The sequence below is a fragment of the Pan troglodytes genome, chromosome 7 (assembly GCF_028858775.2).
Source record: "Pan troglodytes isolate AG18354 chromosome 7, NHGRI_mPanTro3-v2.0_pri, whole genome shotgun sequence".
Taxonomy (NCBI): domain Eukaryota; kingdom Metazoa; phylum Chordata; class Mammalia; order Primates; family Hominidae; genus Pan; species Pan troglodytes.
In genome coordinates this window covers 154,510,968-154,536,280 of record NC_072405.2, presented here as the reverse complement: position 1 = coordinate 154,536,280, position 25,313 = coordinate 154,510,968, and the positions used below count along the sequence as shown (strand labels likewise).

The following is a 25,313-nucleotide window of genomic DNA, read 5'->3' as shown; positions in this document are numbered from 1 at the left end:
GGGCTTGTGAAAGCCAAGGTTCTTGTTACGTAGATGAAGCCTCCAGATAGCAGCCTTCAGAGATAATAGATAGTAAATGTCTCTTTTCAGACCTTAAAGGTGTGAGACTCTTAGTTAAATCTCTTCTGGATCAGAAAAAGACCTGGAAATGGAAGGAGATTCTCCACAGATGCAATTTTCCTCCACAAAATATGGTTTTGCAGGGCCATTTCAAAATATGTCAAGAATAGATTTTGGGGTAAAATACTTTTATTTCCTTCAGGGCCCACTATCTATCATGTGATGCTATGCCAGAGTCCAGTCTGGAATTTTATTGCTACAAGGAGTCTGTTTTGTCAGACTTACGATCTCTGTTTTAACCTAATGTTCGCTGGTTGTCCAAACTCCAAAAGGGAGCAGGTATAACGAGGTGTGTCCAATCTCCCTTTCTGTCTGTCATAGCCTGGAAGGTAGTTTTCCACGTCGCTCCCGGGTCTCCTTGGACAAGAGGATGTTAGAGTAGGCTGCTAGGCAGACATGAACAGGGCAGGAGAGGCCCCCAACTAGGAATGTCAGGCGGTCATCAGGTGATGGTCAGGCGGTTGTTTAGGCGTCTCTCTAAAATAATAATTGGTCACTGCCAGCACCAGGGAAAGACAGTCTCACAACAGATGGAAAACACCTAAAGCTTCTGCATGGTGGAATAAGGAAAAGAAAGAAAACACCTAAGGCTGGTGACAGCAGCTTCCTTAGAGGATCTCAGGAGTTGGGTGAATGGGCTCCAGCAAGCACACTGAGGTGAAATGGTGGTGTTTAACCGGTATATGGCCTTCCTCTAGAAACACTTGGCTGGTAAGGGAAGAATGCCTCAAGTGAGCATGCGCGCAACTGAGCACAAACCCTCAAAACGAGCTTCCGGTAGCGGAACCCATGCAGGTGCCTGGAGGTGGTTCCCAGGAGGGCCCGGGAGCTCCGCGCCCCTCCCCATTCCTGCCCAAGCATCTCCTCCACCCGCTGTGCACCCGCACCCTTCGTCACAGCCTGTGTCATAAATGGGTAAACGCAGGCCACTCTGTCCCTGCATTCTGTGAGCCACTGCTGCAATTCATCAAGCCTGAGGAGGGGGTCGTGAAAACCCTGATTCATGGCAGGTCGGTCAGAAGCACAGGCCACACCTGGAGCTTGCGACTGGCATCAGAAGCAGGGCTGTTGTGTGGGACTGAGCCCTCCACCTGCCGGATCTGACGCGACCTCCAGGTGGATGGTGTTGGAATTGAATTGAGGACACCCAGCTGGTGTCCACTGCACAACTGACTGCTGCTTACTGGTGGAGAGAAATCCCCCCAATTTGGTCACAGAAGTCTTCTGTGTTGATTGTTGCGTGGTGTAAGAGCAGAGAAAACAATGTGAGTTTGAGTTTTCCTACTCACAGAATTTGAAAATCCAGTTTTACTATTCTTGCTTCTCTTCCCCAAATCCCGTCCCTCCCCATGGCCTGACGGCCCCTGAGGAGTCTGTCTGTCCTGTGCAGAACCCTGGCTGACGTGTACAAGACTGGATGTGTCTAAAACCGTGAGGCCCAGCACCCCTCGGTGGCACAGGTGGCATGCTACAAAGTCATGGGCCTCTGGGTTCATAAAAACAGAACCACAGATACAGACACCAGACAGGAGCTGAAACCTGTAAAGCTCCAGGAGTACCCCAGGACACTGTGCTGACACCTGAGGCCCGGAGGGGGATGTGGCATTGCTTTTCCCTATTGTTCCACATCTTTCTGGAGAGACTCAGTGGGCTTTGAACCATGCCTGCTATCTAGGCAAGACGCAATCAAGCGAAGTGCAAATGCGGTGAGATCCACAAACAAATGGCAGAAACTGGAGGCTGTGACCCAAACCTCCTGGAGGCGGTCTGCAGGAGGAGACGACAGAAGAGGACTAGGGCAGGGGAGGTCCCTGGGAAGGGTCACAGCCCGCAGGGTCAGTGCTTCCAGCTCAGCATGTGTATAATATGTAAACACGCAACTGTGAAGGCAGACTTTTAAAAAATTCAGTTAAAAAAATGTAAAGGTTAGAAAAGGGGTAAAATCAGAAACAAAGTAGGACAAGCATGGAGTGGCTGGGGCTCAGAGGAGGACACCCCAGAACGGAGGCTCAGGAGCAAAGTCCCTCTCAGATCTGCTCTGCCCTCCTCTCTCTCCTCCTCATTCTACCCCAAGGCAGCCATAAAACCTGTAAATATTGGCCAGGTAGTGGCTCACGCCTGTAATCCCAGCACTCTGGGAGGCCGAGGCTGGCAGATCACTTGAGGTCAGGAGTTCGAGACCAACATGGGCAACATGGTGAAACCCCATCTCTACTAAAACACAAAAATTAGCCGGGCGTGGTGGCAGGCACCTGTAATCCCAGCTACTCAGGAGGCTGAGACAGGAGAATCGCTTGAACCCGGGAGGTGGAGGTTGCAGTGAGCTGAGATCACGCCACTGCACTCCAGCCTGGGTGACAGAGCCAAATTCCATCTCAAAAAACATATATAAATAAATAATAAAAATAAAAATACAAAATTAGCCGTGTGTGGTGGTGCACACCTGTAGTCCCAGCTACTCAGGAGGCTGAGACAGGAGAATCGCTTGAACCCGGGAGGTGGAGGTTGCAGTGAGCTGAGATCACGCCACTGCACTCCAGCCTGGGTGACAGAGCCAAATTCCATCTCAAAAAACATATATAAATAAATAATAAAAATAAAAATACAAAATTAGCCGTGTGTGGTGGTGCACACCTGTAGTCCCAGCTACTCAGGAGGCTGAGACAGGAGAATCGCTTGAACCCGGGAGGTGGACGTTGCAGTGAGCCGAGATGGTCCACTGCACTCCAGCCTGGGCAACAGAGTGAGACTCCATCTCAAAAAAAAAAATAACAATAATGAATAAATAAATTTATTAAAAATAAAAATAAACAGCTAAGACAGCTGACAGAGGAAGAAAGGAGAGATCCTGCCCCAGGAAGTGCCGCCAGGCCACGGCAGTGGGCAGGTATTTTCATGGAACTGGGTCATCTTCCCCAGGAGATGGTAGCTGATAAGAAATACACTGTATAGAGGTCCCTTTTTACATACCAAAATGTTAAATAAAACAAAAAGAATAATGGCCTTTTGATACTGCAAAAGCCTCTTCCCCTTCCCAGAACAGCCCAAACCACACACACAGAGAAAAACTAGAAAGCGTACATAACAGTTTCAAACAATGCAGTGCTAACGCTGTCAGCGGTGACAGAGAACCACTGAACCAAGATCAGGCGAGGCCGAAATCCTGGGAGGCGAGAGCCAGCCGGGCCACGTCTGTCCTAGGGTTTGGATCACTGATTTGGCATCCCTGTGGGGCTGAAGAGAGAGTTCCCAAGAGGCTCTTGTAGCTCTCCTGAGTGAGAGCACAGGACATTCCAGCACAGCAAGGCAAGGCCCTGGCCCCTCCTGGGCAGCCCCTCCCTGAGGGTGCAGGAAGACCAGCAGCGCCGGGCCCTTGGGGACTCTCTGAGCACTTATCAGTGTTTCTGGCCCCTTGGGTTGATGAGATTCTCTCAGAAACAACCTTCTGTCCTTCAGGCAGGGAACATGGTCTGTCCCTCAGGCACTAGGCACACAGCCCAGCCATTAGGCCTCCACTTAGTGAGTAAAAGGGGCAGCAAAGAGCCTCGGCCAGGAGGGTTGAACAGTGCCATGGTGGGGGGATGCGGCCATACCCCACACATGATGAGACAAGGCAGGTTACCCATCCTGACATAGGCACGTGTGGGGGGGTTAGACATGTGGCCACCCCTGTGTAACACCCGACCCACTGCTCCTGGCTGGACTGTCTCTTCCCAAACCAAGTAAGCCCCAACCGACCATGGCCCTGACAACATCATCCCCACCAAGGAGCACACATACCTTGTCATGCTGCCGCAGGTACTCCTCGCAGGCACGGAGCGTCTCCACCGGCCGCACCTCCCCGAGGGAGCACAGGGCACTGCAGACCTGCTCCTGCACCAGGGGGTCCTTATCGGTGATGGCGTCCAGCAGGGTGGAGGCCAGCTCTGCAGTGACAAAGCCTGGTTAGCATGCTCAGGCCCAAGCGCCCTCTCCTATCACACCTCAGCTGCCACTCCTGCAGTGGACACACCTGTAGCCTCTGAGGATCACAGACACAGAGCAGGAGAGGGCATAGCTGCTTTCTCTCTTGTATAACCTCCCTCCACCTGAGCTGCTGCAGGGCAGGTGCACTGCGGTGACAGGCTGTGGAGCTGTAGGGCTCACATTCCAGCTGCCCCTGAGGAGCTGCCTGGCCAGGACACACTATTTAGCCCATCAGGGTTGAGCGACACAGAGGACATAGCCTGCCTCCCACACAGGCAGGCATGAGGCTGTTCTGGTCCTGATCACATGGCCTGAGCTTCCTTGAAGACATTGGCTCACTCACCAGCCGGACCCTTCAGGAAGGCTCCCCAAGGGTCTATGCCCAGGCAGCCTGGGGTTCCCCATGGCCCCATTGCCCACACATAGCCCTTGACAGGCAGGTACTGGGCAGAGGGTCCAAGACCCCAGCAGTGAGAAATACATGAAGGAATAAAGACATAGCCTCATCCTATGGCTCTTAGTCCCCATGGACCACAGCTGAATCAAGAAAATCATTGAATAAATGTAGTGCTCTACAGGCAAGGCCAGGTGGTTCCCTGTACATGGGAAAGGGCAGGCCAAGCATCCCAGGGACTTGTGCCAACTGGCCACTCCACCCCGACAACCAGCCACTCCACCCCAACAACCAGTCACTCCACCCAACAACCGGCCACTCCACCCCACAACTGGCCACTCCACCCCAACAACCGGCCACTCCACCCAACAACCGGCCACTCCACCCCAACAACCGGCCACTCCACCCAACAACCGGCCACTCCACCCCAACAACCGGCCACTCCACCCAACAACCGGCCACTCCACCCAACAACCGGCCACTCCACCCCAACAACCGGCCACTCCACCCCAACAACCGGCCACTCCACCCAACAACCGGCCACTCCACCCCACAAGTGGCCACTCCACCCCAACAACCGGCCACTCCACCCAACAACCGGCCACTCCACCCCAACAACCGGCCACTCCACCCCAACAACCGGCCACTCCACCCCACAAGTGGCCACTCCACCCCAACAACCGGCCACTCCACCCCACATCTGGCCACTCCACCCCACAACCGGCCACTCCACCCCAACAACCGGCCACTCCACCCCACAACCGGCCACTCCACCCCAACAACCGGCCACTCCACCCCAACAAGACCCTCCAGGCTGGTTTGTGGATGTCCCCTCTCTTTTGCTCCAGCAGCACCACACCCAGGCTGCCAACGAGGACATCCCAGGAGGCACCTGCTGGGGCAGAGGAACACACAGGCATCAGTGCATGACTCAGTCTCCCTCTGGGAAGATATTCCTTCCTGAGCAGGAAGCTGGACTTTTAACAGCCCTCCATTTCCAAAGTCCAGTAGTTAGACAAACAGGCTGATCCAAATCAATGAGATCTGACTGTACCTAAGGCCACATTCAGCCAGTAAAGCAAACCCGGCCCGTACTGAACTGGGTCTGCATCTGCTTTTCCAGCTGTGGCCATTCATGTGTGGAAGCACCAGGTCTCACGTGCTCTGGGAGCCTGCCCTCTGAGGGCAGTGAGGCTAGTCCCCCCTCCCTCGACCCCACCTCCTCACTGCTTTGCAGTGCCCTGGCTGGGCGGCACCCCAGCCCCACTTGTACTCACAGACGCTTCTCACCACCCCACCTCCACCCATCAACACCCCAGTGCCATTCCGGGCCTCTCGGTGTCCCTCAAGCTCAAGACATGGCACCCAACAGTGGCACTTATAGAGCCCTGAGGCGTGGCTCATCCCTTGGACAGAGCTCTAGGGAGCAGGGACAAGTGGGCAGAGCTTCACCCATCCTGGCCCCGCACACAGTCAGCCTTAAGGGAGCCACAGCCTCAGCTGGGGACACGGGGGCAGCCCGAGCGGACCCCAGACCTGAACTGGGGCCTGCGTGCTCAGGTGCAGAGGCTCGGCCACCCAGGGAGCCTCCCGCTCCGAGTGGACCCCAGACCTGAACCGGGGCCTGCGTGCACAGGTGCAGAGGCTCGGCCACCCAGGGAGCCTCCCGCTCCGAGCAGACCCCAGAGCTGAACCGGGGCCTGCGTGCTCAGATGCAGAGGCTTGGCCACCCAGGGAGCCTCCCGCTCCGAGCAGGCTGAACTGAGCCTCTGGGCAAATCTGTGCTCCCTACTACACCGGCAATGCTGCTACAACTTCCATGCCACGTCCCTCCAAAATCCATATGTTGGAACTTAACCCCCAATGTGATGGCATTAAGAGTGGGGCTTTTGGGCTGCACCTTCATGGATGGGATCAGTGCCTTATAAAAATGCTTGATGGGGTCGGGTGCAGTGGCTCACGCCTGTAATCCTAGCACTTTGGGAGACCAAGGTGGGTGGATCCCCTGAGGTCAGGAGTTCAAGACCAGTCTGGCCAACATGGTGAAACCATATCTCTACTAAAAATATAAAAATTAGCCAGGTGTGATGGCAGGTACCTATAGTCCCAGCTACTCAGGAGGCTGAGGCAGGAGAATTGCTTGAACCTCAGAGGCAGAGACTGCATGAGGCAAGATCACGCCACTGCACTCCAGCCTGGGTAACAGACAGAGACTCCATCTCGATGGGGAAAAAATAAATGCCTGATGGCCGGGCACAGTGGCTCCTGCTGATAATCCCAGCACTTTGGGAGGCCGATCACTTAAGTCCAGGAGTTTGAGACCAGCCTGGCCAACATGGTGAAACCCCATCTCTACCAAAACAAAACAAAACAAAACAAAAAAACAAAAATTACGGCGTAGTGGCATGCACCTATAGTCCCAGCTACTCAGGAGGCTGAGGTGGGAGGATCCCTTGAGGACAGGAGGCAGAGGTTGCAATGAGCTGAGAGAGCACCACCACACTCCAGCATAAGCGACACAACAAGACCTAGTCTCAAAAACACACACAAAAAAGATTGAGGCCCTGCATAGTGGCTCACGCTGTAGTCCCAGTGCTTTGTGAAGCCGAGGTAGGAGGATCATTTGAAGGCAAGCATTCAAGACCACCCTGAGCAACACAGCGAGACCTTATCTCTACAAAAACTAATTTTAAAAAATAGGCTGGGTGTGGGCTGCGCACAGTGGCTCACGCCTGTAATCTCAGCACTTTAGGAGGCCGAGGTAGATGGATCACCTGAGGTCAGGAGTCTGAGACCAGCCTAGCAAACCTGGTGAAACCCCATCTCTACTAAAAATACAAAAATTAGTCGGACATGGTGGCGGGCACCTGTAATCCCAGCTGCTCTGGAGGCTGAGGCAGGGAGAATCGCTTGAATCCAGGAGGTGGAGGTTGCAGTGAGCTGAGATCCACTGCACTCCAGCCTCTGCGACAGAGTGAGACTCCATCTCAAAAAAAAAAAAAAAAATTAGCTGGGTGTGATGGCACATGCCTGTAATCTCAGCTACTTGGGAGGCTGATGTGGGAGGATGGCTTGAGCCCAGGAGGTCACTGCACTCTAGCCTGGACAGCAGAGTGAGACCTTGCCTTAAAAAACAAACAAACAAAGGCTTGAAGGACATCCTAGTCCCTTCAGCCCCTCCAGTTATGAAATGACACAGCAAGAGACTCCATCTATGAGTCAGAAAACAGCCCTTACAGACATTGAATGTGCCGGTGCCTTTATCTGGGACTTCCCAACTGCCAGTACTGTGAGAAATACATTTCTATTATTCATTAATTACCCAATCTAAGATATTTTGTTACAGCAGCCTGAACAGCCCTTGAAAACTGCTAATTTTTTTTTCTGATGAAAACCTGGAGAGAGCATGTTCATTCAACAGTCACTCCAGGCCGGGCGCAGTGGCTCACGCCTATAATCCCAGCACTTTGGGAGGCTGAGGAGGGTGGATCACTTGAGCCCAGGAGTTCAAGAGCAGCCTGGGCAACATGACAAAATCTCATCTCTATGAAAAATACTTCTGGGCATAGTGGCGTGCACCTGTAGGCCCAGCTACTTGGGAGGCTGAGGTAGGAGGATCACCTGAGCTCAGGAGTTTGAGGCTGCAGTGAGCCATGATTGCACCACTGCACTCCACCCTGGGTGATAGTGGGAGACCCTGTCTTTTTTTTTTTTTTTTTTGGGGGGGGGGGACCGAGTCTCACTCCATCGCCCAGACTGGAGAGCAGTGGCACAATCTCGGCTCACTGCAACCTCCGCCTCCCGAGTTCAAGCGATTCTCCTGTCTCAGCCTCCCGAGTAGCTGGGACTACAGGCAACTGCCACCACATCTGGCTAATTTTTGTATTTTTAGGAGAGACGGGGTTTCACCATGTTGGTCAGGCTGGTCTCAAACTCCTGACCTCAAGTGATCTGCCTGCCTTGGCCTCCCAAAGTGCTGGGATTACAGGCGTGAGCCACTGTGCCCAGCCGACCCTGTCATTAAAAAAAAAAAAAAAAAAAAAGTAAAACAAACCTTCAAATCACATCCTGGATGCCATGTGCTTTTCTGGAGTCCCAAACTGAAGGCTCGTGTGGGAGAAGTCTACACCTGCCACATCACCCAACCTGCCCAGAACCCACTCAGGCTCCCGAGTATAGGGTGGAAACTCTAGGCACCATTGGAGCTGGTAAGAGCCTTGGCCTGCCCTGACCACCCAGAGGCAAGAGAGGCCTCACACCCGGCCACCCCCAATCCCCACGCACTCACTCTTCATGGAGGACTCAGTCATGTCTGTGGTTTCAGCTTCCTTCACCCAGTGTGAACATGGACAACTTCTTCTCCCATCTGGAATAACCAAAATCACAAGATTTAATTCATAAGCCTCTACGATATCTGAGTTCACAGGCAATTACCATTTCCGTGTAAAATACACAATTTAAATGAATTTGTTCTGGGGAAAATATCTCTGTCACATTTTCTTTGAGCCACTCAGGGAGGGCAAAAGGCATCATGATCCTCAACAGTTTCCAGCTCTCCTCCATCCCTGAGCACCCATCAGTCCCTACCAGCACCTCACTGGCCTGCATAGGCTTGTCCACAGCTGGCCCACAGTGGCACCTCGTCACCATCAGCCCCAGCAGGAGTGGATGCACCTCCACCTACAGCATCCTCCTCCACACTGTGAGGAACTGAGCACGGGCACCACAGCTTTCACACATCACATGCCATGCGCCACTGCATGCAACAATGGTCCCTAAGAATCGAGTCCAGGAAGCGTCCAAGTTCCCTCTGCCTCTTCACCATGGACACACATTCAAGTCTTGTGTCACGCTTTCTGAGGACCTACGTCATCAGAGGGGCCGCAGGCCCACCATGAGCATGGCAGCCAGCATCCTAACACTCACATTCTCTGTTCTCTGAGTCTCCCACCAGCCCCTTAATTCCCTTGATCACCTCCCATCCACCATTCCTTCCTAACATACTCCAGAGAAAAATGAAGGAGAGACATCATGACCCATCCCTGACCAGCCAGGACACCTCCCTGTGCTGTGTACACATGGGTTGGAGGCGAAGTAAGAAATCATAGAAATCTTGGCCAAGAGCAATGGCTCATGCCTGTAATCCAGCACTTTGGGAGGCCAAGGTGGGTGGATTGTTTGAGGTCAGGAGTTCGAGACCAGCCTGGCCAATATGATGAAACTCTGTCTCTACTAAAAACACAAAAATTAGCCGGTCGTGGTGGCAGGCACCTTTAGTCCTAGCTACTCAGGGAGCTGAGGCATGAGAATCGCTTGAACCTGGGAAGCAGAGGTTGTAGTGAGCCAAGGACACACCACTGCACTGCAGCCTGAGCGACAGAGTGAGACTCTGTCTCAGAGAAAAAAAAAAAAAACAGAAGAAAGAAAGAAAAAAGACATCATGGGCCGGGTGCAGTGGCTCATGCCTGTAATTCCAGCACTTTGGGAGGCTGAGGCAGGTGGACCACTTGAGGCCAGGAGTTTGAGACTAGCCTGGCCAACATGGTGACACACCATCTCTACTAAAAATACAAAAAAATTAGCCAGTCTGGTGGCTCATGCCTGTAATCCCAGCTACTCAGGAGGCTGAGGTGGGAGAATTGCTTGAACCTGGGAGGCGGAGGTTACAGTGAACCGAGATTGCACCACTGCACTACACTCCAGCCTGGGCAACAGAGCGAGCCCTGTCTCAAAAAAAAAGAAAAGAAAAACAGGGCCGGGCGCAGTGGCTCATATCTGTAATCCCAGCACTTTGGGATGCTGAGGCGGGCGGATCATCTGAGGTCAGGATTTCAAGACCAGCCTGGCTAACATGGTAAAATCCAGTCTGTACTAAAAAAATACAAAAATTAGCTGGGTGTGGTGGCGCATGCCTGTAATCCCAGCTACTCGGGAGGCTGAGGCAGAAGAATCACTTGAACCCGGGAGGTGGAGGTCGCAGTGAGCTGAGATTGTGCCACTGCACTCCAGCCTGGGCGACAGAGTGAGACTCTGTCTTAAAAAAAAAAAAAAAGAAAAGAAAAACAAAAAAACATATTCCATAAAGATCCCAAGCTGTGGAAGAGTTAAGAGCTGAAGAGGGCAGTGGCTCCCAGGCAGGGCAGAAAACCTGTGAAAGCGCCCACAGCACACACTTCCCAGAGACAAGGGCACGCCTGACGTGGAGCATCACAAGCCAGAGTTCCCAGGCCTGAGCTGAGCTGGGAGGCGGAGAAGCTGGGCTGAGTGGCCGGGCTCTGGGACCAGAGGCTGTGCCCTGCGGGTAGCCAGCACTGCCCAGCTCCGTCGTCCAGGAAGAAACGGGCGGAACCAACGCCAGTCCACGACCGTGCAGCACCCCTTCCAGTGCAGCAGCCACGCTCGCCCAACTCAAACAGGAGCTACCAAAACAAATGGGCACACGGACTTGGACTTGCCTGCTCCCGGCCCAGGCGAGAATCACAGGACAACTAAAAAACTGGACGAGACACAAGAAACCACTGTTTCTCAGGACAATGGACATCAGAAAATGAAGGACTGTGCGGCCTGAGAGGTAGGAAATGAGGCGGAGCCCTAAGAGCCCAGCTCACTGCCTGGAGAGGACCCAGTCCTAGGGCCCAGCAAAACACCTAAGCTGATGAGACAGAACGGGGAGTGCCAGCCGATACCAAGGCGGCCGGAGTCTGCAGTCTCTCATACCAGAGAAAGCGCTGCCCAGAGAGAACTTTAGAGACCTGCAGCGGGTTCCCTGGGCACTCAGCAAGTTACTGGTCAGCAGAATAATAGCCCCAAAGCTGCCCACACCCTAATCCCCAGAACCTGTGTGTATGAACCCTTACACAGCAAAGGGGATTCAGTAGATGAGATTAAGGGTACAGGCCCTGAGACAGGGAGATTATCCTGGATTACCTGGGTGAGACCAAACTAATCACATGAGTCCTTAAAAGCACAGAACCTTTCCCAGGTGCGTCAAAGAGAAGAGACGGAAGAGGGGGGAGGAGAAATTTGAAGCGTGAGAAGGACTCACCCCACAACTGCTGGCTTGGAGGATGCAGGAGGGAGGCTCTGAGACAAGGAATGCAGGTGGCCTGGAGAAGCTGCGAATGGCCCTCAGCTGGCGGCTGACAAGAAAACAGGAGCTTCCGTCCTACAGATGCAAAGAACCAAATTCTGCCAGGAACCTGAGACAGCAGAAGCAATCCTTCCCAGGGGCACCAGGAAGGGAAGCAGCCCCCGGCGCCTGGGTTCTGGCTGGTGAGACTTGGTAGACTTCTGACTCCAAAAACTTTATGGTAATAAATTTGTCTGGTGCCTGGGTTCTAGCTGGTGAGACTTGGTAGACTTCTGACTCCAAAAACTTTATGGTAATAAATTTGTCTGGTGCCTGGGTTCTAGCTGGTGGGACCCTTGGTAGACTTCTGACTCCAAGAACTTTATGGTAATAAATTTGTCTGGTGCCTGGGTTCTAGCCGGTGGGACCCTTGGTAGACTTCTGACTCCAAGAACTTTATGGTAATAAATTTGTCTGGTGCCTGGGTTCTAGCCGGTGGGACCCTTGGTAGACTTCTGACTCCAAGAACTTTATGGTAATAAATTTGTGTTGCTTAAGGCACTAAGTTTGTGATAATGCATTGCATCAGCATTAGAAAACTAAGACAAATGCCTTGTAGGAGAACAAACTGTCCAAGGCTGCAGAAAGAGCCACACAAAGGGATTAGGAGAAGCAACATCCAGGGCTTCCACAGGTCCAGGAATGGGGCCTGCTCCCAGAAGCCGGAGTGGAAAGTGTGGAAAGCGTCATGACTCATGGGGCACCAGGCAGAGCTCAGGATTCCACCTCAGTAAACAACCAAATCAGTCCTAGACTAAACGTCATTCTGGTCTCACCTAACAAAGCTAAAAGAAAGGTCTGACAAGATCAAACTGTTCCCTAGTAACTTAGCCAGCTCCCAGCACAAAGCTCATGAATACTAACAGAAACACAAAAATATCCAGCAACACCAAGCAAAAGCAACGCCTGGCATCCAATCAAAAATTACCAGGCGTGGGCCGGGCGCGGTGGCTCACGCCTGTAATCCCAGCACTTTGGGAGGCCGAGGCGGGTGGATCATGAGCTCAGGAGATCAAGACCATCCTGGCTAACACGGTGAAACCCTGTCTCTACTAAAAAATACAATAAATTAGACGGGGTGTGGTGGCGGGCCCCTGTAGTCCCAGCTACTCAGGAGGCTGAGGCAGGAGAATGGCGTGAACCCGGGAGGCGGAGCTTGCAGTGAGCCAAGATCGCACCACTGCACTCCAGCCTGGGCGACAAAGCGAGACTCCGTCTCAAAAAAAAAAAAAAATTACCAGGCGTGCAAAGAAGCAAGAAAATCCAACCCATTGTGAGGATGAACCAACCAATACAAACTGACCCAGAAATAACACAAAGGAAAGAGTTCAGAGACACAGACATTAGTTATTAAAACTATTTCATATGTTTGAGAAACTACAGGAAAGATTAAATATGTTAACACTACGAGGTTAAAAGCAAAAGGATGGGCAAAGAAAAACACGGCTGGCATTAGTTACAAGAAAGCTGGAGTCACATTAGACAAACTAGATTTCAGAAATATTAAGTATCCTAAACATTTTTACCTGGTAACAGAGCTTCAAAATACACAAAGCCAAAACTAATAAAAATGCAAGGAACAATAGACCAATCTAAATTGCAGTATAGATTTCAACATCTCTCTCTCTCTCCTTTCTTTTTGACACGGAGTTTCGCTTTTGTCGCCCAGGCTGGAGTACAATGGCAGGATCTCGGCTCACTACAACCTCCGCCTTCCGGGTTTAAGTGATTCTCCTGCCTCAGCCTCCCCAGGAGCTGGGACTACAGAAACGGGCCACCATACCTGGCTAATTTTTGTATTTTTAGTAGAGATGGGGTTTCACCACGTTGGCCTGGCTGGTCTCGAACTCCTGACCTCAGGTGATCCACCCACCTCGGCCTCCCAAAGTGCTGGGATTACAGGCGTGAGCCACTGTGCCCGGCCCTCTGTCTCTGTTAGAACAAGTGAACAGAAAATTCGGCCAGGCAGAGTGGCTCATACCTGTAATCTTGGCACTTTGGGAGGCTACGAGGCAGTTTGAATGCTTGAGCTCAGGAGTTCAAAACCAGCCTGGGTAACACAGCGAAGCCCTGTCTCTACAAAAAATACAAAAACTAGCTGGGCGTGGTGGCGCGCGCCTGTAGTCCCAGCTACTCGGGAGGCGGGAGGATCACTTGAGCCCAGGAGGTCAATGCTGCAGTGAGCAGAGATCACACCACTGCGCTCCAGCCTCAGCGACAGGAGTGAGACCCTGTTGCTAAAAATTAAAAAAAAAAAAAGTGTAAAAGAATTCAATGCATACAAAGTATGTTCTCTGACCACAGTGGAATTAAATATATCAATAAGAGAAAGGTATCTGAGAAATCCCCAGGAGTTTCAAAACTATTTAATATGCTTTGAAATAACGCATGGGTCTAAAAAGGAATCAAAAGTGAAATTACAAAGCACACTGAAGTGAATGAAAATGAAAAGACATATCAAAATTTGTGGAAACTTATAGCACTAAATGTCTTTTTAGAAAAGAAGAATGATTAAAGTATACAGAGAATGTGCAGGAAAAAAATAATGAGTTCAACTTCTACCTTAAGAAACTAGAGGCCAGGTGAGGTGGCTCATGCCTGTAATCCTAGCACTTTGGGAGCCCAAGGTGGGTGGATCACTTGAGGTCAGTTCGAGACCAGCCTGACCAACACAGTGAAACCCCATCTCTACTAAAAATAGAAAAATTGGCCAGGCGTGGTGGCTCACATCTGTAATCCCAGCACTTTGGGAGGCTGAAGTACGTGGATCACCTGAGTTCAGGAGTTCGAGACCAGCCCGGCCAGTATGGTGAAACCCGAACTCTACTAAAAATACAAAAATTAGCTGGGCATGGTGGTATGCACCTGTAGTCCCAGCTACTTGGGAGGCTGAGACAGGAGAATTGCTTGAACCCAGGGGGCGGAGTTTGCAGTGAGCCAAGATAGCACCACTGCACTCCAACCTGGGCGACAGAGCCAGACTCCATCTCAAAAAAAAAAAAAAAAAAAGAAAGAAATAGATGGCCAGGCGCAGTGGCTCATGCCTGTAATCCCAGCACTTTGGGAGGCCAAGGCAGGTGGATCACTCAAGCTCAGGAGTTCAAGACCACCTGGGCAACATGGCGAAACCCCATCTCTACCAAAAGTACAAAAATCAGCTGGGCATGGTGGCACGCACCTGTAGTCCCAGCTACTCAGGAGGCTGAGGTGGAAGGACCACGTGAGCCTGGGAAACAGAGGTAGCAGTGAGCCAAGACTGCACCACTGCACTCCAGCCTGGGTGACAGAGCAACCCCTTCTCAAAAAAAAAAAAAAAAAAAAAAAAAAGAAAGAAAGAAAGAAAGAAAGAAAAAGAAATAGGCAAATCCCTTAGACACAAGCTACAAGCTATCAAACCTCACTCACAAAGAGATAACCTAAATAGTCCCATATCTAAAAAGAAATCGAACTCATAGTAAAAAACCTTCCCATAAAACCTAGATGGTTTCCCTGGGGAATTCTACCAAACATGGAAGGAAGAAATAATACCAACTATACACAAATTCTTCCTGAAAAAATTAAAAAGAAAAGACTACTTCCCAACTAATTTTCTGAGCATTACTCTCATAACAAAACCAAAGACCTTGTAAGAAAGCTATACAGACTCACGCCTGTAATCCCAGCACTTTGGGAGGCCAAGGCGGGTGGATAACTTGAGGTCAGGAGTTTGAGACCAGCCTGGCCAACATGGTGAAGCCCTGTCTATACTAAAAATACAAAAATTAGCTGTACATGGTGGCTCAAGCCAGCACTTTGGGAGGCTGAGGCAGGCGGATCATAAGGTCAGGAGTTCGAGACCAGCCTGACCAACATGGTGAAACCCCTTCTCTACTAAAAATACAAAAAAATTAGCTGGACGTGGTGGCACATGCCTGTAATCCCGGCTACTCAGGAGGCTGAGGCAGTAGAATCCCTTGAATGCGGGAGGCGGAGGTTGCAGTGAGCCGAGATCACGCCACTGCGCTCCAGCCTGGGCAACACAGTGAGACTCTGTCTAAAAATAATAATACTAATACAAAAATTAGCCAGGCGTGGTGGTGTGCGCCTGTAATCCCAGCTACTCAGGAGGCTGAGGCAAGAGAATTGCTTGAACCCAGGAAGCAGAGTTTGCAATGAGCCGAGATAGCACCATTGCACTCAAGCCTGGGGACAGAATGAGACTCTGTCTCAAGAAAAAAAAAAAAAAAGAAATTAAACTACAAAGCAATATTCCTCATGGACACAGATGTGCAAATTCTTTTTTTTTTTTTTTTTTTTTTTTTGAGACAGAGTCTTGCTCTGTCACCCAGGCTGGAGTGCAATGGTGCAATCTCGGCTCACTGCAACCTCTGCCTCCCACGTTCAAGCGATTCTTCTGCCTCAGCCTCCTGAGTAGATGGGACTACAGGCACACACCATCACGCCTGGCTAATTTTTGTATTTTTTTTAGGAGAGATGGTGTTTCACCACGTTGGGCCAGGCTGGTCTCAAACCCCTGAGCTCAGGCAATCCGCCGGCCTCGGCCTCCCAAAGTGCTGGGATTATAGGTGTGAGCCACCGTGCCCAGCTGGTTTTAATATTTTTAAATTCAGCTGATATAATTCACATCACGATCATCTCAATAAATGCAGAAAAAGCATTTGTCACAATCCAACGTTCACTTATGATAAAAATTCTCAAGAAGAGAAGGGAACTACCTTAACTAGGAAGAGAAGGAAACCTGCTCAACTTTTTTTTTTTTTTTTTTTTTGAGACGGAGTTTCACTCTTGTTGCCCAGGCTGGAGTGCAATGGCGCAGTCTCGGCTCACCACAACCTCCACCTCCCGGGTTCAAGCGGTTCTCCTGCCTCAGCCTCCAGAGTAGCTGGGATTACAGACATGCACCCCACACCCAGCTAATTTTGTATTTTTAGTACAGGCGGAGTTTCTCCATGTTGGTCAGGCTGGTTGCAAACTCCCAACCTCAGGTGATCCGCCCGCCTCGGCCTCCCAACGTGTTGGGATTACAGGCGTGAGCCACCGCGCCCGGCCTCAACTTGTTACTTAAGAAAAACTGGCTGGGTGCAGTGGCTCAGGCCTGTAATCCCAGCACTCCGGGAGGCTGAGGCAGATGGATCACTTGAGGTCACGAGTTCGAGACCAGTGTGGCCAACATGTTGAAACCCTGTCTCTACTAAAAATACAAAAATTAGCCTGAGTGGTGGTGGGCGCCTGTAGTCCCAGCTACTCAGGAGGCTGAGGCAGGAGAATCACTTGAACCCAGGAAGCAGGGGTTGCAGTGAGCTGAGATCGTGCATTCTGGCCTGGGTGACAAAGCAAGACTCCATCTCAAAAAAAAAAAAAAAAAAAAAAGAAAAAAGAAAAACACCTAAGAAAAACCTGTAATTAACATCATACAGTTGGTCCTTGAACAACACAAGTTTCAACTGCATGGGTTCACTTATACACAGTTTTGTGTCAATAAATATATTGGAAAACTTTTTGGAGATTTGTGACACGTTGAAAAAACTTATGGACAAACGTAGTCTAGAGATATCAAAAAAATTTAAGAAAATGTGAAATATGTCATGAATGCATAAAATATATGTAGACACTAGTCTATTTTATCATTTACTACCATGAAATATACACAAATCTGTTGTAAGAAGTTAAAATTTATCAAAATATATATGCACACTTACAGACCCTACATGCTGCCATCTGCAGTCAAGAAAAATCTAAACAAACATAAAGATGCAGTATTGAGAGGCCGGGTGCGGTGGCTCACACCTGTAATCCCAGCACTTTGGGAGGCTGAAGCAGGCGGATTAACTGAGGTCAGGAGTTCGAGACCAGCCTGACCAACATGGAGGAACCCCGTCTCTACTAAAAATACAAAATTAGGCCGGGCGTGGTGGCTCATGCCTGTAATCCCAGCACTTTAGGACGCCGAGGTGGGTGGATCACGAGGTCAGGAGTTCCAGAGCAGCCTGGCCAGCATGGTGAAACCCCATCTCTGCTAAAAATACAAAAATTAGCCAGGCATGGTGGCGGGTGCCTGCAATCCCAGCTACTCGGGAGGCTGAGGCACAGAATTGCTTGAACCCAGGAGGCAGAGGTTGCAGTGAGCTGAGATTGCACCCCTGCGCTCCAGCCTGGGCCACAGAGCAAGCCATCTTAAAAAAAAAAAAAAAAAAAAAAAAAAAGTAGCTGGGCGTGGTAGCGCATGCCTGTAATCCCAGCTACTTGGGAGGCTGAGGCAGAATTGCTTGAACCCAGGAGGCGGAGGTTGCAGTAAGCTGAGATCATGCCATTGTACACCAGCCTGGGTGACAAGAGTGAAACTCTGTCTCAAAAAAAAAAAAAAAAAAAAAAAAGATGCAGTATTGAATCACAGCTACACAGAATTAAGTGTAGCACATACTGAACTACTGTGATAATGCCAAAGCACCTCTCATTGCTACTGCAGTGAGCTCAGGCAGTGAGTGTATCTGCTTAACACACCGTGGGACGCCATCACCCCCACATGAGCAGTTTGCAGTAAAACCAGTCGCCCATGGTTCTCCCACATTCTTCATCAGGTTTAGTCAGTGCCTTGAATGACACCATGGGACCCATACAAAGTGCCAGTAGTGGTGCTGGAAGTGCTCCCCAGAAGCAGAAGAAAGCCATGACTTTATAAGAACAAGTTGAGCTGCCTAGTTTGTACCATAGACTGAGGTCTACAGCTGCGAATCACTTGAGGTCAAGAGTTTGAGACCAGCCTGACCAACATGGTAAAACCTTGTCTCTACTAAAAAAATTTTTAAAAATTAGCCGGCGTTGTGGCACGTGCCTGTAATCCCAGCTACTTGGAAGGCTGAGGCAGGAGAATGGCTTGAACCCAGGAGGTGGAGATTACAGTGAGCCGAGATCTTGCCACTGCACTCCAGCCTGGGCAACAGAGCCAGGCTCCATCTCAAAAAAAATAAAAATAAAAATAGGGTGGACGCTTTGGCTCACGCCCGTAGTCCCAGCACTTGGGGAGGCCGAGGCGGGCGGATCACGAGGTCAAGAGATCGAGACCATCCTGGCTAACACGGTGAAACCCCATCTCTACTAAAAATACAAAATATTAGCCAGGTGTGGTGGTGGGCACCTGTAGTCCTGGCTACTCGGGAAGCTGAGGGAGAAGAACCGCTTGAATCCAGGAGGCGGAGGTTGCAGTGAGCCAAGATCGTGCCACTGCGCTCCAGCCTGGGCGATGGAGCAAAACTCTGTCTCAAAAAATAAAAAATAAAATAAAAACAGAACTGCCATATCATCCAATGATCCTGAGTACGCATCCAGAGGAAATGAAATTAGGATATCAAAAAAGACATCTGCACTGCCATGGCTACTGCAGCACCATTCACAAAAGCCAAGATATGGAATTAGCATTAAGTGTGCACCAATGGATGAATGAATAAAGAAAATGTGGCATATATTTAAAGAAAGAACAAAATAAAAATAAAACAAAGAAAATGTGGTATATCACAATGGAGTATTATTCAGTCTTAAAAAAGGAGGCTGGGCGCAGTGGCTCACACCTGTAATCCCAGCACTTTGGGAGGCCGAAGCAGGTGGATCACCTGAGGTCAGGAGTTCGAGACCAGACTGGCCAACATGGTGAAACCCCATCTCTACTAAAAATACAAAAATTAGCTGGGTGTGGTGGTGGGTGCCTGTAATCCCAACTACTCGGGAGGCTGAAGCAAGTGAATTGCTTGAACCCAGGAGGCGGAGGTTGCAGTGAGCCGAGATCGAGCCATTACACTTCAGCCTGGGCAACAAGAGTGAAACTCCATCTCAAAAAAAAAAAAAGAAGGAATTCCTGTCATTTGCAAGAAATGGGATGTACTGAAGGACATTACGTAAAGTAAAATAAGCCAGGAACAGAAAGACGACCACGTGATCTCACACGTGGAATCCCAACTTCTATGAAGAGTTGAACTCCTAGAAGCAGAGTAGAACGGTGGTTACCGGGGCTGGCAGAGGTGGAGGACTGGGGAGATGTTGGTCACAGGGTCAATGCTTCAGTTAGACAGGAAGAATAAATTCAAGAGATCAATTGCACAACATAGATGACTAGAGTTAACAGCAACGGTTACTTGAAAATTGCTGAGAGTAGATTTTAAGTGTTCTCAGCACGAGAAGAAAGTATATGAGGTCATGGCCAGGCGCAGTGGCTCATGCCTGTAATCCCAGAACTTTGGGAGGCCGAGGTGGGCAGATCACAAGGTCAGGAGATGGAGACCATCCTGGCCAACACAGTAAAACCCCGTCTCTACTAAAAAATACAAAAAATTAGCCGGGTGTGGTGGCGGGCGCCTGTAGTCCCAGCTACTCGGGAGGCTGAGGCAGGAGAATGGCGTGAACCCAGGAGACGGAGCTTCCAGTGAGCCGAGATCGCACCACTGCACTCCAGCCTGGGCGACAGAGCGAGACTGTCTCAAAAATAAATAAATAAATAAATAAATAATAATAATAATTTTTCACATGCCTGTAGTCCCAGCTACTCAGGAGGCTGAGGCAGGAGAATGGCTTGAACCCAGTAGGCAGAGGTTGCAATGAGCCGAAATCGTGCCACTGCACTCCAGCCTGGCGACAGAGCAAGACTCCGTCTCAAAAAAAAAAAATTTTTTTTAAATAAAAAAACAAGGCAGTTATGATAAACCAATCATAATATATATGAGAAAATGACTTGCCTAATATTAACATAGTAGTCCCCTCTTATCCTGTTTTACTTTCCTTGGTTTCAGTTACCCACAATCAAACATAGTCCAAAAATATTAAATAGAAAAATTCCAGAAATGAACTCATGTTTTAAATTGCAGGCTGTCTTGAGTATTGTCATAAACTGTTCTATTTTATTATTCGTTGCTGTCAATCTCTTACTGTGCTTCATTTATAGTTAAACTTTATCATAGGTATATAGGTATGAGACATATCCCTGTGGACAGGGAAGGACTACTGTATGCAAAGGAGCTTGGGCACATCCCTGAGATAAACAGGAAAGAGAGCAAAGGATGTGCAAGAATTCTCAGAAGAGAGAGAGATCGCCGGCAGACATATGGGGACTGTGCTGACTGCCCCTAGGTTGAACAGAGACACTCAGCCACCCTTCCAGAGCCGACGGCAGTGCGGCACAGTGCTGCGGAAAGGTCCCCTTGTCCCTGTCGCAGGGCGTGTGATGTTGGTGCGAATTGCTTCTTCAGTGCCCCGCTGCCCAAACCTCTAGGGGAGCACAGAGACGGGAGGCTGTATCTAGGGATGAATGTTTACAGCTGAAGCCCCAGTGGGCGTGTGTTCCAGGGTGCTCTTTTAGTTTGCCGTCTATAGGCAGCTTGTGCTAAACAGCTCAATTAGACCCTCCACTTGTCGCAAGGACAGAGGGCTTTTTGTATCCCGGGTTCTTGCCCTTTGGTGTACCAGAAGAATCGGATCACACCTGGGCTTGGAGAATGAGTATAAAGTTCTATTGAGTGGAAGCAGCTCTCAGCCAATGTGGGAGCCAGAAGGGAGATGGTCTTCCTCTGGAGTTGGGCTGCTTGGCGGCCCCAGCTCTCCTCCGACTGCCCTGGCCAAACTCCACCTTGTCCAGCCAGTCGATGGCCTGCCAGAGTGCTGGCATCTGTTGGTGTGGTCTTCCACTGGCGTGTTCCCCTCGAGGTCCAGTTGCTTGTGTCTTCTTCCGCCAATCTGCTCCTCTCTATGTCCAGCTGCCTGTGTCCCTGCCTTGCTAGCGTCTTGGAGGTTTTTTTTTTTTTTTTTTTTTTTTTTTTTTGAGACAGAATATTGCTCTGTCACCCAGGCTGGAATGCAATGGCGCAATCTCGGCTCACTGCAACCTCCGCCTCCCAGGTTCAAGCGATTCTCCTGCCTTGGCCTCCTGAGTAGGTGGGATTACAGGCGCCCACCGCCACACTCGACGAATTTTTGTATTTTTAGTGGAGACGGGGTTTCACCATGTTGGCCAGGCTGGTCTCGAACTCCTGACCTCAAGTGATCCGCCTGCCTGGGCCTCCCAAAGTGCTGGGATTACAGGCATGAGCCATCACGCCTGGCCTGGGTCTCAGGTTTATATAGGCACAGGAGCCAGGTATGGCAGGCCAGGGTGGTCTTGGGAAATGTAACATTTGGGCAGGAAGGCAGGCGTGCCTGTCCTCATCCAGGTCCATGGCGGTGGAGCCCTAGCCAGGGACCATGCTCTACTTTACCCAGCACTTCCCTTCCCCTATTCCATAAGGGACCACACTCTTCTCTTCCCAGCACTCCTGCATCAGTGGCTGGATAAGGGCTCAGTGGCAGAGCCAGTAAGCCATGAGCAGGCATGGAAAATCCCTGTGCCCTGTCCCACCACCTACAAATGGTGACGATCAGTGATGACTAGCTCCTCTATTTGTAGGCTACATGGCAAAAAGTGTCACCAGTCAAAGACTTGCAGTGAGGCCAGCACACAGTTGAACACCAAGAGCATCTGACGTGCTGAGGACAGGGGCTACTCGGTGCTGGTGCCAGTAGCAGAACCTGAAGAACGGCCCCAACAAGCCTCAGTGGCTAAACATCCACTTTTCCACATCTATCTACAGATGCTCTCGTACTAGTACACACACATGTATGTAATGGGGATGTCAGAAAAAAACACAAATGCCAATCAGGGCTTTGGTTAAATTAACAAAAAGCAAACGAATGGGAGAAGGTGGCAGGCAGGGTTGATAGGGTCTTATCTCCCTACATAGCACACATTTCTGTGTGAATGAAAGAGCTGCTTCCTTTTCATTTAATTCAACCACATTTAGTAAACACCCGCCAGTCACCATCCCAGGTCCAGAGTTCCTGTCTTGAAAGCCCTCCGGCCACAAAAAGTATATGGCTGCCACACCTGTGCCCACAACAGAGGTGCTGCACTGGGTCCAAAAGCGTTAGGAGGGGGTGTGCGAGGCTGTGCAGGCCACAGGAATCAATAGCCCAGAAGCAGTGGTGAGCCAGCCTGCAGGGCTGGGTGTGTGCAGGGAGACTGGGAGGTCACAGAATGCCCCACCCACGCGTCAGGTCCAAGGAACCTTCTCTCCCAGCACAGCAGCCACAGAATCAACTTCCAAAGTCACCAATAAGGCTGATGACCCTGGGAAATGCAATCCCACATCCCACTGCTCACAGTCCACCGAGAACATGGTTCCTCAATACAGGCCACACCAAGCTGTGTCACTGGTGCTCGTGCAAACCCCCAAAACCAGGTGGCCCCTCAAGCTCAGTGAAGAAAGCACATTTCTCATGATGGGCAGCAGTCCGTGTTCTCTGCACACTGGCTAGGAGCTCCCAAGAGCCACGGGAGCCTTTCCTGGTGCTCCTACCCCAAAGAAACCAAGCTGGGTGGACCGGCACAGACAGAGGATCTCTACCCCAAATAACCCAGCTCTGTGAAAGGGGGGTTACGAGACAGAGGGCAGCAACCAGGCTTCTCTCCTGGGCCTCTGTGGACCCTGGGAAAGAAAACTAAGCACGAGCACCTGTTTCCTGACACAGGAGACAGCCACGAACTCAGGCAAGCACATGCCCCACAGCCTCCACCTCTGACCCCCTGGAGTCCCTCAGCAGTCAGCAATCAACCCCAGCCAGTGGGAAATGACGAGGTGCAGGTCTCCACAAGCCACAGCGGCCTGCACGTCAGTTTCAAGTTAACAAAAACACCTTAGCCTCAGGTCATTCCACTCTGACATCAAAGAGAGACCAGAGACACCTGTTCACGGGGACCCTGAGAGCCTGAGACTGAGCACTGAAGATCCTGCTGACGGCAGCACCCTAGGGTGCCCAGACTGTCCATGCAGCCACGTCACAAACACGTACCACCGATGAAACATGCCGCAAACAACGATTCCCACACGCATCTCCAGCCCTCGCCTCCCCGGGACCCGAGGTCTTCGGGACATCTCCATCCATGGTCATCGCACTGAGACCCAACAGCTCTAAACTCAACTCACCACCCTCACCTGACTTATCACCGGCCCTACCCTGCCTGCCTCTTACCGCATCGTGTGCGTTCACCACCATCCCCTTCCAAAGTGGTCCCTGCCTACAGGGCTGTCCCCGACCCAACTCTGCTCACATCCCTAAGTTCGGCCACACCCCCGTACCCCTTTTCTGCCTACCTCACTGCACTTGAGTTTATGAGTCTGTCCCTTCCCCAACTGAGCAGGCAAAGGAGCCCCTCCCCAGAGTGTGTAGGACCGAGCCACCAGCGCCCGCAGAGTGGTTTCCTCTGACCCTAACACTGCAGCTGCACTGACGCTGCCCGAAAATCCGACCCCCTAAGTCTCACCTTGGCTGAGTGAGGGCTGGCTCCCGGCGGCCCTGCCAGCGCTATGCCCGGCACGCTATGACCAGTCATCCTCGTGACTAGGGACAAATCACCTTCCTGCTCGCGATCGTCAGAGAATACGGAAGGCATACGGAGGCCCGGGGCACGCCGGCTTTGCAGGCTCCGGGCGTATGCTTGGCTTCCCGGAGAGAGGACCCCCGGTGGCCCCGCTTGGGGGGAGAAGGGCCGGGGACCACCGCGCTCCCGGGGAGGGCCGGGCACTGGGGACCACCGGGCTCACAGGAGGGGCGGGCACCGGGGACCACCGGGCTCCCGCGGAGGGGCGGGCACCGGGGACCACCAAGCTCCCCGAAGAGGGGTGGTCGCGCGGCCGAGACGACTTAGCGGCGCAGAGGAGGAGCACAGCCGCACAGCTCCGGCCTCTCTTCCGGGCTGTGGCGCGGCGCACACCTGAGCCGAGGTCCCCGCGACACCCAGGACCCTCCCAGCGTTCGCCCTGTGACCTTGGGGAGGCGCCTCCTGACTCGGCTTCCTCCGCGGCCCCGCCAAGGGAGCCGCCCCAGGCTCTTCAGCCCAGACTTCCCCGAGGGGCTCTTCCCCAGCGCCGCCGAAGGCTCATCCCCACCCGCCGTTTACCTGAGGAGCCGCCGCCACCTCGGCCGGGGCGCCGCCTTCCCGCCCAGCAGGGGCCCGGAGTGGGCGGAGCCGCGCGCGCCGAGCCCGCCCCCGCTGCCTTCTGGCCAACCGCAGCCTGGAGCGCGGCAGCAGGTCCCCGCCCCCGAGCGATCTCTGCACTTATTGGTCGGGGGCACGTCTCTCACGCTCGCTCCACCCCGCCCACCTTCATTTGCAAAGCAGCAGTGCGCAGACTCCGCCTCACGCTCGGCCCCGCCCGTCTGTTCAGCGCCAGTTCGGCCGCCACGGCGCAGGCGCGGCCTTCAGGCTCGCGACAGCTACGCCAGCCCCGGGGTGCTGCAGTCCCCGTGTCCCCGTCGGACGCATACAGCCCTGACAACCTCCGCTCCCAGACGCCGGGGACGCGGGCTCGGCGCGGCGTTGCGGCCGCTCGCAAGCACACGCCCGCCCTGGACTCGCGCGGCCTCGCCCGCCCTCTGTCTGCCCCGGAAGCGCCAGCTGGAGGCCGCGGCACCCGGAGGGGGGCAGGACTCGCAGGGCCCTGCGCTCGTTGGGAAAGAGGCGACCAGCGGGGTCCCGGGAGCTCAGGACGCGATAAGAGCGATGTGAGGAAGGAAAGCGCCCGCCGCGCGTCCAGGCTGGGCGTCGGCAGAGGCGGAGGCGGCGGGAGCAGCGCGGGCAGGATGTCCACTCCTGGCTGGAGGGACGGCGCCCGGGAGAGCGCAGTAGCC

General features: G+C 52.0%; 1 protein-coding gene across 46 annotated transcripts in view; it reads right to left on the bottom strand.

Annotated features, from left to right (window-relative positions):
- Window positions 1-24,679, bottom strand: part of MROH1 (maestro heat like repeat family member 1) — a 113,796-nt gene extending 89,117 nt beyond the window's left edge. For 11 of the 46 annotated variants that reach the window (XR_010159350.1, XM_016960103.4, XM_054657605.2 and 8 more), the window contains exons 1-3: window positions 24,583-24,660; window positions 8,769-8,846; window positions 3,901-4,046 (exon numbers count right to left, since the gene is read on the bottom strand). Coding sequence is in view for 38 of the 46 variants with exons in the window: in XM_016960103.4 (XP_016815592.4) it covers window positions 3,901-4,046; window positions 8,769-8,790 (168 nt within the window). In the remaining 8 variants the exon portion in view is untranslated. Of the gene's footprint in view, window positions 1-3,900; window positions 4,047-8,768; window positions 8,847-11,525; window positions 11,646-23,946; window positions 24,239-24,582 lie in introns of those variants that run through there. The other 35 variants (XM_016960100.4, XM_063816701.1, XM_063816703.1 and 32 more) reach the window with 13 other exon arrangements.
- Between the last annotated feature and the right edge of the window lie 634 nt (window positions 24,680-25,313).